Here is a 12,806-nt window from a genome sequence, read left to right as displayed (position 1 = left end):
TAGCCAATGGCTCCCGTTACTGTCTCTGAGCCTATGAGGAGGGAGAGAACAGAGAAAGCTCTCGTGCACATCGCTGGATCAAGATCAGGCTTGGGTAAGTATTAGTGGGGGCTGGGGGGAGCTGTACTCAGAAGGTTTTTTACCTTACTGCAGAGAATGCATTAAGGTAAAAAAAACCATCAGCCTTTAGAACCACTTTAATTGTTAAAACGTGGATATTTCTGTACCTAAAGCTGAAGTAAAGTTCCAGGATATTCAAATATTGTTCAAATACAAGATTATATTTTAACTTGAATCTTTGTGTGCTTTGTGTATCCAGATTTGTGCAGTAATCCAGTATGTAACTTTGCCTTCGTACAGGAACTTCCTGTAATAAAGACCAGTCACTGCTGCTCACTCACTGTGTGGTCTTATATTCGCCCCTTCGGTAGTTTTTTGCAGGCAGCCTTTAGTGGGTGGAGCCATTTGGTGCATACAAAGTGGAGTTCATTTTTTTTTTTTGCTATTGAGAAATATACTTAAATTAGAGTTTTTTTTGCCTGGAGTTTAGCTTTAAAACAAGTGTAAAAAGTGTATGTAAACACGATTTATTTTAAGTCAGTCAAGATTTGTTTTTCCTGTTCTTGACAGTTGCAGCACCTGTAGGAACTTTAGATAAATATTACAGTAACTGTTATGAGAAGTGCTGATGGCATGGTTGAGCCAATACTTCTGACGCTGTAAGCTGGAAACAGTTTGTCAGGATCGGAAGTATTATCCTGTATAAGTAGTCGGATTGGCAATAACCTTCTGACCTTCTTGAGAGGCTGAAAACGCAAACAGAAAGAAACAGGAAGGCTTGATACATTTCTTATGATCGGAATAAATAGATTCCTTTGTCTCGTATTTGTAGACAACACCCGGAATCCAAGAGATGGTGTTAGCAGCGTGTGTGATTCATTACCTTGGAGTGTAGCCTGTACGTCACCCAATCATCTGTTTACAAAGTAGACATAGACACTTTACCCGGAGGAGGTTAATACTGGCTTAGGTGCTTTATTGGTCATAGTTAACATAAACATGTTAATTATGCGTACTGATTATGAATAATCTCTGAAAGACAAATCATTTGGAGGTTAAAGCCTCTGGTGCTCCTTTAACTGCTGTTTTGCATTTTTTTTATATGAACATTGCATTGTTTCTCAGTGATGTTGCTGTGTCCAGGGAAAGCAGTAGTGCCCTTTTTCATGATCATTGGTTGAACTTATTACACACAACATTTAGGACATTTGATGTCTGAAGTTTAAGTGGCACTTTAGTCAAAAAATTGAGTCCTGATAGATCTCTTCAGGTTGGCCCCTTATGCACATATAGCGATGTGAAACATTACAATTACGTGCCTATATTGTTTAAAATCCAGTAATACACTGTATCACCCTGTTCTGCACATGTTCTATTTTTTGGTACTGTGCTGAATTTGTGGAGGCCGATCTGGGGAAAGCCTACATATTTACTGCTGTTGAGGGGCGCTCAGCAAAATAGCAGCAAGAAGAAACAGGAACAATGCTGGAGGAAATGTACAGCACACAATCATTTTGGTAGCATAAATATTATTGTGGAATGTATGTTCCTTGCTAAAGAACATTATTTTTATCAAGTTGTTATACATACAATTCTGCTTTATAAGAGAAATTGAAACCCATGGAAAAGTGGGATATTGTTATCAGAAGAGGAGCTACTGAAATCACTAAATGCAGTCGGTTACAGTGCCTTGAAAAAGTATTCATACCCCTTGAAATCTTCCACATTTTGTCATTTTACAACCAAAACATAAATGTATTTTATTGGGATTTTATATTATAGACCAACACAAAGTGGCACATGATTGTGAAGTGGAAGGCAAATGATACATGGTTTTCAAAGTTTACAAATAACTATCTGAAAAGTGTGGCGTGCATTTGTATTCAGCTCCCTTTACTCTGATACACCTAACTAAAATCTAGTGGAACCAATTGCCTTCAGAAGTCACCTAATTAGTAAATAGAGTCCACCTGCATGTAATTTAATCTTAGTATAAATACAGTTGTTCTGTGAAGCCCTCAGAGGTTTGTTAACGAACATTAGTGAACAAAGAGCATCGTGAAGGCCACAGAACACACCATTCAGGTCAGAGATACAGTTGTGGAGAAGTTTAAAGCAGGGTTAGGTTATAAAAAAAAATATCCCAAGCTTTGAACATCTCACAGAGCACTGTTCAATCCATCATCCGAAAAAATGGAAAGAGTATGGCACAACTGCAAACCTACCAAGACTTGGCCATCCACCTAAACGGACAGGCTGGGCGAGGAGAGCAGTAATCAAAGAAGCAGCCAAAAGGCCCATGGGAACTCTGGAGGAGCTACAGAGATCCACGGCTCAGGTGGGAGAATCTGTCCTCAGGACAGCTATTAGTCGTGCACTCCACAAATCTGGACTTTATGGAAGAGTGGCAAGAAGAAAGCCATTGTTGAAAGAAAGCCATAAGAAGTCCCTTTTGCAGTTTGCGAGACACAGCACAGCAAACATTTGGAAGAAGGTGCTCTGGCCAGATGAGACCAAATTTTAACTTTTTGGCTTAAAAGCAAAACACTATGTGTGCTGAAAAACTAACACTGCACATCACCCTGAACACACCATGCCCACCGTGAAACATGGTGGTGGCAGCATCATGTTGTGGGGATGCTTTTCTTCAGCAGGGACAGGGAAGTTGTTAGAGATGATGGGAAGAAGGATGAAGCCAAATACAGGGCAATCTTAGAAGAAAACCTGTTAGAGTCTGAAAAAGACTTGAGACTAAGGCAGAGGTTCACCTTCCAGCAGAGCAATGACCCTAAACATACAGCCAGAGCTACAATAAAAAAGTTTTGACCAAAGCATATTCATGTGTTAGAATGACCCAGTCAAAGTCCAGACCAAAATCCAACTGAGAATCTGTGGCAAGACTTTAACAATTGCTGTTCACAGACGCTCCCCACCCAATCTGACATTTCTTGAACTATTTTGCCAAAAAGAATGGGCAAAAAATGAACTGTCTAGATGTGCAAAGGTGGTAAAGATTTTGTTGGTTCTACAAAGTATTGACTCAGGAGGGCTGAATGCAAATGAACGCCACACTTTTCAGATATTTATTTGTAAAAAAAAGTTTGAAAACCATTTATCATTTTACTTCCACTACACAGTTATGTGCCACTTTGTGTCGGTCCACCACAATGTTTCTCAACCTTTTTCAGCCAAGGCACCCTTTAAAATTATGGACAGTCTTGAGGCACCCCATTCTAAGAGTTGATTTATTCTTCCAAAAAAAATACACTTTTGCACACTGTTACTGACTAGTATTCCAGTTTTTCTCTTCTCCCTCAGCTTTTCTCCATCATTGAGCTAATGTGACCCCAGATGGACAGGGGCAGGGGAGGGTCAAACAAGGATGCTGTGCAGGCAACTGACATCCTCCTTATCAACTGATGAAGTCATTGGTTGTCAGGACGCTGGTGGCTAGAAGGTCGTAATGGTGCACAATGAAAACCTATGGCTTTGTGTAACTAAAAGTCAGGCTTGTTCCACCCACTGGCTTGTATACAAGTTTTGGGCAACTTTTAGACATTTTGCCAAGGCACCCCTGTTGAAAAAGGCTGGTCTATCACATAAAATCCCAATAAAATACATTTACGTTTTTGGTTGTAACATGACAAAATGTGAAAATTTCAAGAGGTATGAATACTTTTTCAAGGCACTGTAACTATTTTACCTACTTCACTATAAAGTGAGAGAGGCAAATTTGCTTTTCAAGGCCTGACACCCTGCAAACGTTTGTGTCTGCGCCCACCCATGAATCTCACATGTTTATTGAATTACATTAAGTAGCATCTGTTGCGAAATGGGACCTACACTTCTGTATATTGGCTTAGACCTGCTGGGGTATGACAGGGAACAAACAGGACCTTTATATATTGCCATTAGGCAATAATGGGCACCCAGGTCTATTGTTATCTCAGCTTGGGTCCAAAAAGTGCTGTTGTTCTTTTAAGTGCTTGTAAACGCTTACATTTACCCAGTGAAGTGACTAGCTTCAGGTAATACACAGGGATCTTATAATTCACAATTCTTGCTGCTGCTTTTGACTGATGTGAGCTAGCTGTGGCTGCAAGGTTAAAAAAAAAAGTAAACTCAGATTGTTTATTACATTAATAATTGTAATACTTTGACATATCTTCCTGCAGATTAACAGAGCTGTCACTTAAGGTTGACAAGCTAAAAGAAGAGAACAGTAAGCTAGAGAAGCAGAAACACAAACTGGTGAGTTAACTGGTAATAAAATATGTTGTTTAAGGCTAAGTTCACCTTTATCAGAAAATAGCCTGTATAGTCAAGGGGCCACAGTAGACATTAAAAACCTTTAAAAACTGTGCAGCTTTTTAAAAATGTTCATTAATTTTATTGTCATACCAGGGGCGGACTGACAACTCATGGGGGTCCCCGGGCAATAGGGGATAATGGGGCCCCTATGTCCTTGCCCAAACCCAAAAAAGCCTATGAAAAAGCCAATGAAAGGTACCAGGGGCATCTCATGGGGCCCCCTACTGAGCCCGGGCCCTTATGCTCAATCTGCAGATCCGATCCATTCTGCGGGGATCGTCGGAGGGGGTGTCACCAAGTGTTACCCCACCGGGTGACACCAACCCTAGGGACGCCCCTTGCAGTGTGAGAATATAGGTATAGTAAAGCAGAGCTCCAAGCTCCTGTGAAAACATAAAAGTCAGAAGCTGCAAAAACTGTAGCTGCTGACTTTTAAAAAACAGCCACTCACCTGTCCCTCGATCCAGCAGTGTGCTCACCCCAGCCAGATTCACTGTCTGTCCTCTGCTCTGGCATCTTAACTGTGGGCACCCGGCTTTGACAGCTTGCTGCTTCATAGCTAGGTGCCCACTGCACATGCGTGAACAGTGCTGCGCATCGTGAATGGTCCCTTAGTCTTCTGGTGCCAGTCACATGTCCCAAAAGACTGCGGGGGGAGAACTTCCACTCACCTAGGTGTTCAGAGTGGAAGTGATTTTGACAAGTACCCGCCCCTACCCAAAGGTACCAATTCTTAATGGGGAGCAGGGGAAAAGTCCTTAAAGTTGTGTGGAGCTCTGCTTTAAAGTCCATCCTTGTAGTTTTTATTGGAATTAAATTTAAACATTCATGTGAAAATATAATGTACAGTTACTGGAAATATCTGGTGTTTTTACTTTACACTGTGGCATTAAACTTCACCCCCATGGAACTCCTGCAGGTGTTTTGTAAACCCTTTGTAGAAAGATTATTATATCTATGCTATGAAATAGAGTTGCTGCACAGGCACCTTATGAAGCAGGAACTGTGAGCTCCACTCCGAGTGAAATTCCCTGTAGGGCTCTTGAAAACAGTATTTAGAGAACCTGTTTTTTACACACTGTGATTATTTTCTTTGACTGACACTTTCCATCATTACTCTCTAGGGATTTTCTGTTAACATGGTCACTTGCAGACACTTCATAAAAAGGCTATAAATCTGAAGTAGTGAGTGAACAGGGCTCTGCTGTGTGAGATTAGGTCACTGAGAGCTGACATCTCATTCCAGGTGAAGGCTGACTGGGTGACCCATTATTCAGGCTAATCCAAGTGAGCCACATGATGGCTTTACCAAAAGGGTAATAGCGTATAAAACCTAGAGAGAAAGTAACTTAAAGCAATAAATGTTTTAAATAAATAGAATAATAACATTGCAACCTAATATAAAACTACAGGTGGTATATAGGGTAACCATAAAGGTTTCTGGTCAGTTTTATGTTATTGTTTTCTGTAGTGATAACAAATTTATAAATTGGTTTTTTATACCTTTTTTTGTGTTTGTTTGCAAATACACGTTAAAGATATGATTCTCTTCTGACAGTTTGTAGTGTACACTGGGCTTTCTAATAAAAAAGCTGGGATACAGGAGGAGTGCCCCTGCTCTGATTTAGTCAGCTGTGCATATGCCATTTGATATCCTGCTCTTCAGGGCTATTCACAGCATAGCTGTAAATCACTGTGCAACATGTCATGTTTACCAGCCCCTTCCTGAATGAACACAGTGAGTGATCATTACCGATTGCTCCTGCATTCATTCATCACTGAAGCATAGTAAACTGTATTTAAGAGTGACTCTGTACAGAGCATTTCCTTTTCCTTCATCTCCAGTTCAGCTTAGGCTGCAGAGAAAGGAATTTGGGATCTCTATCCTCAGTCCCTTTCTCTTTCTCAAAAGAGACATCAGTGTTCTGTTTAGACCCCTGAAGTTTTACCAAAGCCCCCCCCCCAAAAAAAAAATACAATTTAAATTAAAAATATTAATATTTAAAAACATGTAAGGCCTAATTCACACAGGGCATACTAAAGCATATGCCCATGTGAGGCTGGGTTACCTGCACAGTGATGCAAAGGTGTACTGTGCATCCCTGTGAAGGCAGCCCCAGTTATGTCAGTTGGGATACAGTGGCTGTAAGAACATAGCCACTGCTCACAAAATTACATCTGTTTGAGTGCAGGTCTATGCAGCCGCTACTTCCAAATTGACATCAATGGGACTGCCTGCACAGGGATGCACGGAAGACCTGTGCATCCCTGTGTGAGTAAATGATGCCCTCCACAGATACATGCTTTAGTACACCCCAAGTGAAAGAGGCCCTAGTAGGAATTTTTTCTTTAAATAATTTTTATTAAGCATTTTTTTTCTCCATACATATAGATATCAAAAACAAACATTAAGTCATATAAATACTTATCTTCCCGACAGATGTATATTCACAAGTTACATAGAATTAATGGAACATAGATCACAGTAATAGAAACAACCTGGTCCCCTAAACAAGTCCTGATTGAGGATAGGTGATCCAAATGGCTGACTCTGGAGGGGCGATTCCCTCTTCCTCAGAGCCAACTTTTGGATGCTGAACAACTCATGCATTTATAGAGGGACTATACAGATCACATGGTATCCACTGCCAGCCCCTCCCACCAGTGGGTGGGTGCTTGGCAAATATAAATGAATAAATAAGCCAATACTTCTAACACAGCCACAGATACAATTACATGGTATCCAGATAATAGTAAATAGAACGATAACAGTAAAAAGTCGATAAATAACAAATCCAAGTATGAACATAAAAATATACACACACACATATATATATATATATATTGTGACAGTAGGCAGGTGAAATCACCTGGTTGCGTCCTGGATGGACGATATATTTGTCCGAGGTTCAGGGTTTATGGGGATTTGTACCACTAGAGGGAAGTGCTGAGTCCTTCAGCACTGAGATAATGAGCCCAGCTGAAGGTAGTGGGCTCATTAACACCTGTATAAAGCTTCCCAGAGTGCTTAGGGAGTTGCTCCACCCTGGAACCAGATCTGTGCCTGAACTGTCTGGGGAGCTGACCTGTTATCTGTGTGCAGAGAGACCAAAGCCTGTGTGGCTAACCTCCCAGTACTAGCAACTAGGTATAGCAGCAGGCTGTACCTAGTGGGTAGCTAGGGAAAAGCTGTTGTTGCAGTAAGTAGCCAAGTTGGCCAGGATTTATTTTGATGTTTCTTTTTGGTTTATCATTTTTTCTGTAAATATTGTAAATAAATTGCACCTGTTTGGTTTCACCTCCACTATTGTTGTGCTGTGCCTATCTTTTTGTGTTGTGCACCCATCCAGGGGGTCACACACACCCGCTGCTGAGCTAACCTTGTTACATATGGTGGAGGACGGCGGGCAGTTGTGGTAACTAAAGGCCAGCATGGAGGAGATAATCAGACAGTTGGCTCTGGCAAATGCCAATCAACAACAGGCAAATGCCAATCAACAGCAGGCAAATGCAAGTTTCCAGCAGAGCATTGCAGCCCAGCAGAAGGCCTTGGAACAAGCAGAGGTCCGCCATAGGGAATTGCTGGTGCAACAGGACCAGAAACACCAGCAACAAATTGAGGCTGTTTTGAAGCAGCTCCAGCAGAGGCAGCAGACTGAGGCTGGTGATGATTCTGGTAAAACACCATCATTTTCTGTGGGCCGTTTATTGCCAAAAATGACTGGAGAGGATGATCCAGAGGTGTTTCTAACCACCTTTGAAAGGACTGCTGAAAGGGAAAAGTGGCCTAAAGAACAGTGGGCTGGATTGATGGCCCCATTATTAACTGGAGAGTCGCAAAAAGCTTACTATGACCTGGAGCCGGACCAAGCCAAAAACTATGATGTGCTAAAAGTGGAAATTTTGGCCCGGTTGGGTGTTACCCTCGCTGTCCGTGCTCAGCGGGTACATAATTGGACTTTTCGGCTTGGGAAACCTCCCAGGTCACAGATGTATGATCTCATTCACCTGAGCAGGAAGTGGCTGCAGCCAGAGACTTTGACCGCCCCAAAAATTGTGGAACGTGTCGTCATGGATCGGTTCCTAAGGTCTCTGCCTAATACTATTCAAAAGTGGGTCAGCCATGGAGACCCAGAAACTGCAGACAAGCTGGTGGATCTAGTGGAGAGATACTTGGCTACTGAGAACCTGACCTCTTCTTCCAGAGACTCACGGACTTTCCACCCTAAGACCAGACCATCCCCAGCGGCGGGTAAGATGACTACAAGGGGTGAGGGTGGAGAGAGTGAGAGGGTGGGAGTATTACCCAATGTCTGGCAAGATCGGCCAGGAAGGCCAAGGCCGCAAGAAGCGGTGAAAAAAATTATTTGTTACCGCTGCCGGCAAGAGGGACACATTGCAGCCAATTGCCCAGTGGTGGATGAGCCTATGCAGTGTGACTTTCTGAGCAATAGACGTCAGTCGCTGTTTGCGACAGTGGTATGCACGGCCAGCCCGGGCACTGAGAAACATTTGTGCAAAATGACTGTTAATGGAAATAATATTGTGGGGTTGCTGGATTCAGGTAGCCTGGTAACCTTGATAAGAGAGGAGATGGTCACTACAAAGCTCTCTGGGCATAAAAAGGTGGCAGTGATTTGTGTGCATGGGGACACTAGGGAGTATCCCGTGGCTACTGTGTTTTTTGAGACCCCCAAAGGTAACCTGTCTCATCAGGTAGGATTGGTACCTCATTTACCACATGATGCCATTGTGGGGAGGGATTTTCCAAAATTCTGGGAACTCTGGGATTGTTCTGACCCCCCCACTGTCTCCCCTGCAGACCAGGAAGGTAAATCCCAGAAAGCGTCTGAGTGTGGTGAGGTCTCTCCCAAGTTCCCCTTGTCGGTACTAGCTGGGGAGACCCAAGGAACTGGGGAGGAGCCCGCCTCCTCAGATGAAAATCTGCCGGTTGTGGATTTCTCGGACTTAGAGGTGCATAGGGAAAATTTTGCCACCGAACAGCTGAAAGACCCCACGCTGATAAAAGCCCGGGAAAATGTAGTAAAAGTAGATGGCCAACTAGTGAGTCCTGAGAAAACTGCTGCTTATCCATACTTCCTTGTGGAAAGGGACCTACTCTATCGAGTTGCTCAGGGGGCAGAAGAAACCATTGAGCAACTGGTGGTGCCCAGACCTTACAGGAAGTTGGTGTTGGAGTTGGCCCATGGACACATCCTTGGGGGTCATTTGGGGGCGGAGAAAACACGGGAAAGAGTACTGCAGCGGTTCTATTGGCCTGGGGTCATTAAGGAGGTGGAAAATTACTGTTCCTCTTGCCCTGTGTGTCAGAAGTCGGCCCCAATGCCCCATTTCCGTAGTCCACTGGTACCTCTTCCCATCATTGAGGTCCCCTTTGAAAGGATTGCCATGGATTTGGTAGGTCCGCTGGTGAAATCCGCTAGGGGGCATCAGTACCTGTTGGTCATACTCGACTATGCCACCCGCTATCCAGAAGCAATTCCACTCCGAAATACCTCTGCCAAGACAATAGCTAAGGAGCTATTCCTCGTTTTCAGCCGAGTGGGTATTTCAAAGGAACTGCTGACGGACCAGGGAACCCCCTTTATGTCCCGGGTGATGAAAGAGCTGTGCAAACTGTTCAAGGTAAAACAGTTGCGCACCTCTGTGTATCATCCCCAAACTGACGGGTTGGTGGAAAGGTTCAACAAAACCCTGAAACAAATGCTAAGGAAGGTGGTAGATAAGGATGGAAGGGGTTGGGATTATTTAGTACCCTATTTGATGTTTGCCATCCGGGAGGTACCCCAGTCCTCCACAGGGTTTTCACCATTTGAGTTGCTCTATGGGAGACACCCAAGGGGGCTGTTAGATATCGCCAAGGAAACTTGGGAAAGTGAGAGTTCTCCCCACCGGAGTGTGATTGAGCACGTCGCCCAAATGCAAGATAGAATTGCCCAGGTCATGCCTATCGTAAAGGAACATTTGTCCCAAGCACAGTTAGCGCAGCAGAGGGTGTACAATCGGGGGGCCCAGACCAGGTCGTTTGCTGAAGGAGATAGAGTGCTAGTGCTAATCCCTACGGTTGAAAGCAAATTCCTGGCCAAATGGCATGGCCCATACGAGGTGATTGAGAAACTGAGTGAGGTGAATTACAGGGTCAGACAACCAGGAAGGCGGAAACCGGAGCAGATCTACCACATTAATCTGCTAAAGGCCTGGAGGGACAGGGAATCCCTAGTTGCTGAGGGTTTGTCACCAGCGCCATCTAGCTGCTTGGTTCCGGAGGTTGGAATAGCAGTCACGTTGTCTACAATTCAAAAACAGGAGGCTAAAGAGTTTGTGCTCCGCAACACAGAGGTTTTTTCTGAGCTGCCGGGACAAACCTCGGGGGTGGAGCATGACATTATCACCCCACCGGGTGAAAGAGTAAAACTGAAACCCTATAGAATCCCAGAGGCTCGACGGGAGGCAATACGTGGGGAAGTACAGAGAATGCTAGATTTGGGGGTGATAGAGGAGTCCCAAAGTGACTGGTCCAGCCCCATAGTGTTGGTGCCCAAACCAGATGGGAGCTGGCGATTTTGTAACGACTTTCGACAGTTGAATAAAGTTACAAAATTTGACACCTACCCCATGCCAAGGATAGATGAACTAATCGACCGACTGGGAGCAGCCCGGTACATGACAACACTAGACTTGACGAAAGGTTATTGGCAAATTCCCCTAGCTAAGTCGGCAAAGGAGAAGACTGCATTTGTAACCCCAGAAGGGTCATTCCAGTATAAAAGAATGCCGTTCGGGTTACAGAATGCACCGGCCACCTTTCAGCGAAAAATGGATCAGATTCTTCGTCCCCATCAGAAGTATGCTGCAGCGTACTTGGACGATGTGATTATCCATAGCGCAGACTGGGCCTCACATTTGCCAAAAGTTCAGGCTGTGCTAGACTCAATACGGAAAGCTGGGTTTACGGCCAACCCAAAGAAGTGTACGATTGGACAGGAGGAGGCCAAGTACCTGGGGTACACTATTGGGAGAGGGGTAATAAAACCTCAGATAAACAAAGTGGAAGCAATACAGAATTGGCCACGCCCAAATAACAAAAAGCAGGTACGGGCTTTTCTAGGAATTGCTGGCTACTATCGGCGATTCATTCCCCATTTTGCTTCTATGGCAGTACCCCTAACCAACCTGACAAAAGGGAAGGAGTCTGTCATGGTTAAGTGGTCCCCTGATGCTGAAGCAGCCTTCCTGTCTTTAAAAAGGGCCTTATGTAGCCAGCCAGTCCTATACTCACCAGACTTCTCAAAAGACTTTGTGGTCCAGACGGATGCATCCAATGTTGGCTTAGGAGCAGTGCTGTCCCAGGTTTGGCAGGGGGAGGAGCACCCAGTAATCTATCTCAGCCGAAAGCTAAAGTCTCACGAGGAAAATTACGCCACGATTGAGAAGGAGTGTTTAGCGGTGAAGTGGGCCCTAGATTCCCTTCGGTACTATCTGCTGGGCAGACATTTTGACCTGATCACAGATCACGCTCCCTTGAAATGGATGGCTCAAAATAAGGAGACCAATAGAAGGGTAAATAGGTGGTTTCTGGCCCTACAGGAATTTACCTTCACGGTGAAGCATCGCCCTGGTGTTCAGATGGGAAATGTGGATGCTTTATCCCGGGTACACGCCTGCCTGGCTACTGGTGTTACAACCCCAAGGTTGAAACAAGAGGGGGGGGTATGTGACAGTAGGCAGGTGAAATCACCTGGTTGCGTCCTGGATGGACGATATATTTGTCCGAGGTTCAGGGTTTATGGGGATTTGTACCACTAGAGGGAAGTGCTGAGTCCTTCAGCACTGAGATAATGAGCCCAGCTGAAGGTAGTGGGCTCATTAACACCTGTATAAAGCTTCCCAGAGTGCTTAGGGAGTTGCTCCACCCTGGAACCAGATCTGTGCCTGAACTGTCTGGGGAGCTGACCTGTTATCTGTGTGCAGAGAGACCAAAGCCTGTGTGGCTAACCTCCCAGTACTAGCAACTAGGTATAGCAGCAGGCTGTACCTAGTGGGTAGCTAGGGAAAAGCTGTTGTTGCAGTAAGTAGCCAAGTTGGCCAGGATTTATTTTGATGTTTCTTTTTGGTTTATCATTTTTTCTGTAAATATTGTAAATAAATTGCACCTGTTTGGTTTCACCTCCACTATTGTTGTGCTGTGCCTATCTTTTTGTGTTGTGCACCCATCCAGGGGGTCACACACACCCGCTGCTGAGCTAACCTTGTTACAATATATATACAGTCATGGCCGAAATTGTTGGCACCCTTGATATTTCTCCAGGAAATCATGTATTTCTCACGAAACGTATTGCATTAACACATGTTTTGCTATACACATGTTTATTCCCTTTGTGTGTATTGGGACAAAACAAAAAAAGGGAGGAAAG

At 44.2% G+C, this 12,806-nt stretch overlaps 1 protein-coding gene across 1 annotated transcript in view; it reads left to right on the top strand.

The window, feature by feature from the left end:
- The window catches only part of CROCC2 (ciliary rootlet coiled-coil, rootletin family member 2), a 158,310-nt gene that overhangs the window by 76,414 nt on the left and 69,090 nt on the right, over positions 1 to 12,806 (top strand). The window contains exon 10 of the mRNA XM_089665869.1: positions 4,236 to 4,311. Coding sequence (XP_089521995.1) covers positions 4,236 to 4,311 — 76 coding nt within the window. The remainder of the gene's footprint in view (positions 1 to 4,235; positions 4,312 to 12,806) is intronic.

This window comes from Staurois parvus, unplaced genomic scaffold, assembly GCF_062004578.1.
Source record: "Staurois parvus isolate SC_StPar_1 unplaced genomic scaffold, SC_StPar_1.0 ptg000049l, whole genome shotgun sequence".
NCBI lineage: Eukaryota > Metazoa > Chordata > Amphibia > Anura > Ranidae > Staurois > Staurois parvus.
Note: the sequence above shows the minus strand (reverse complement) of the source record. Positions and strands in the feature narration are given on the sequence as shown.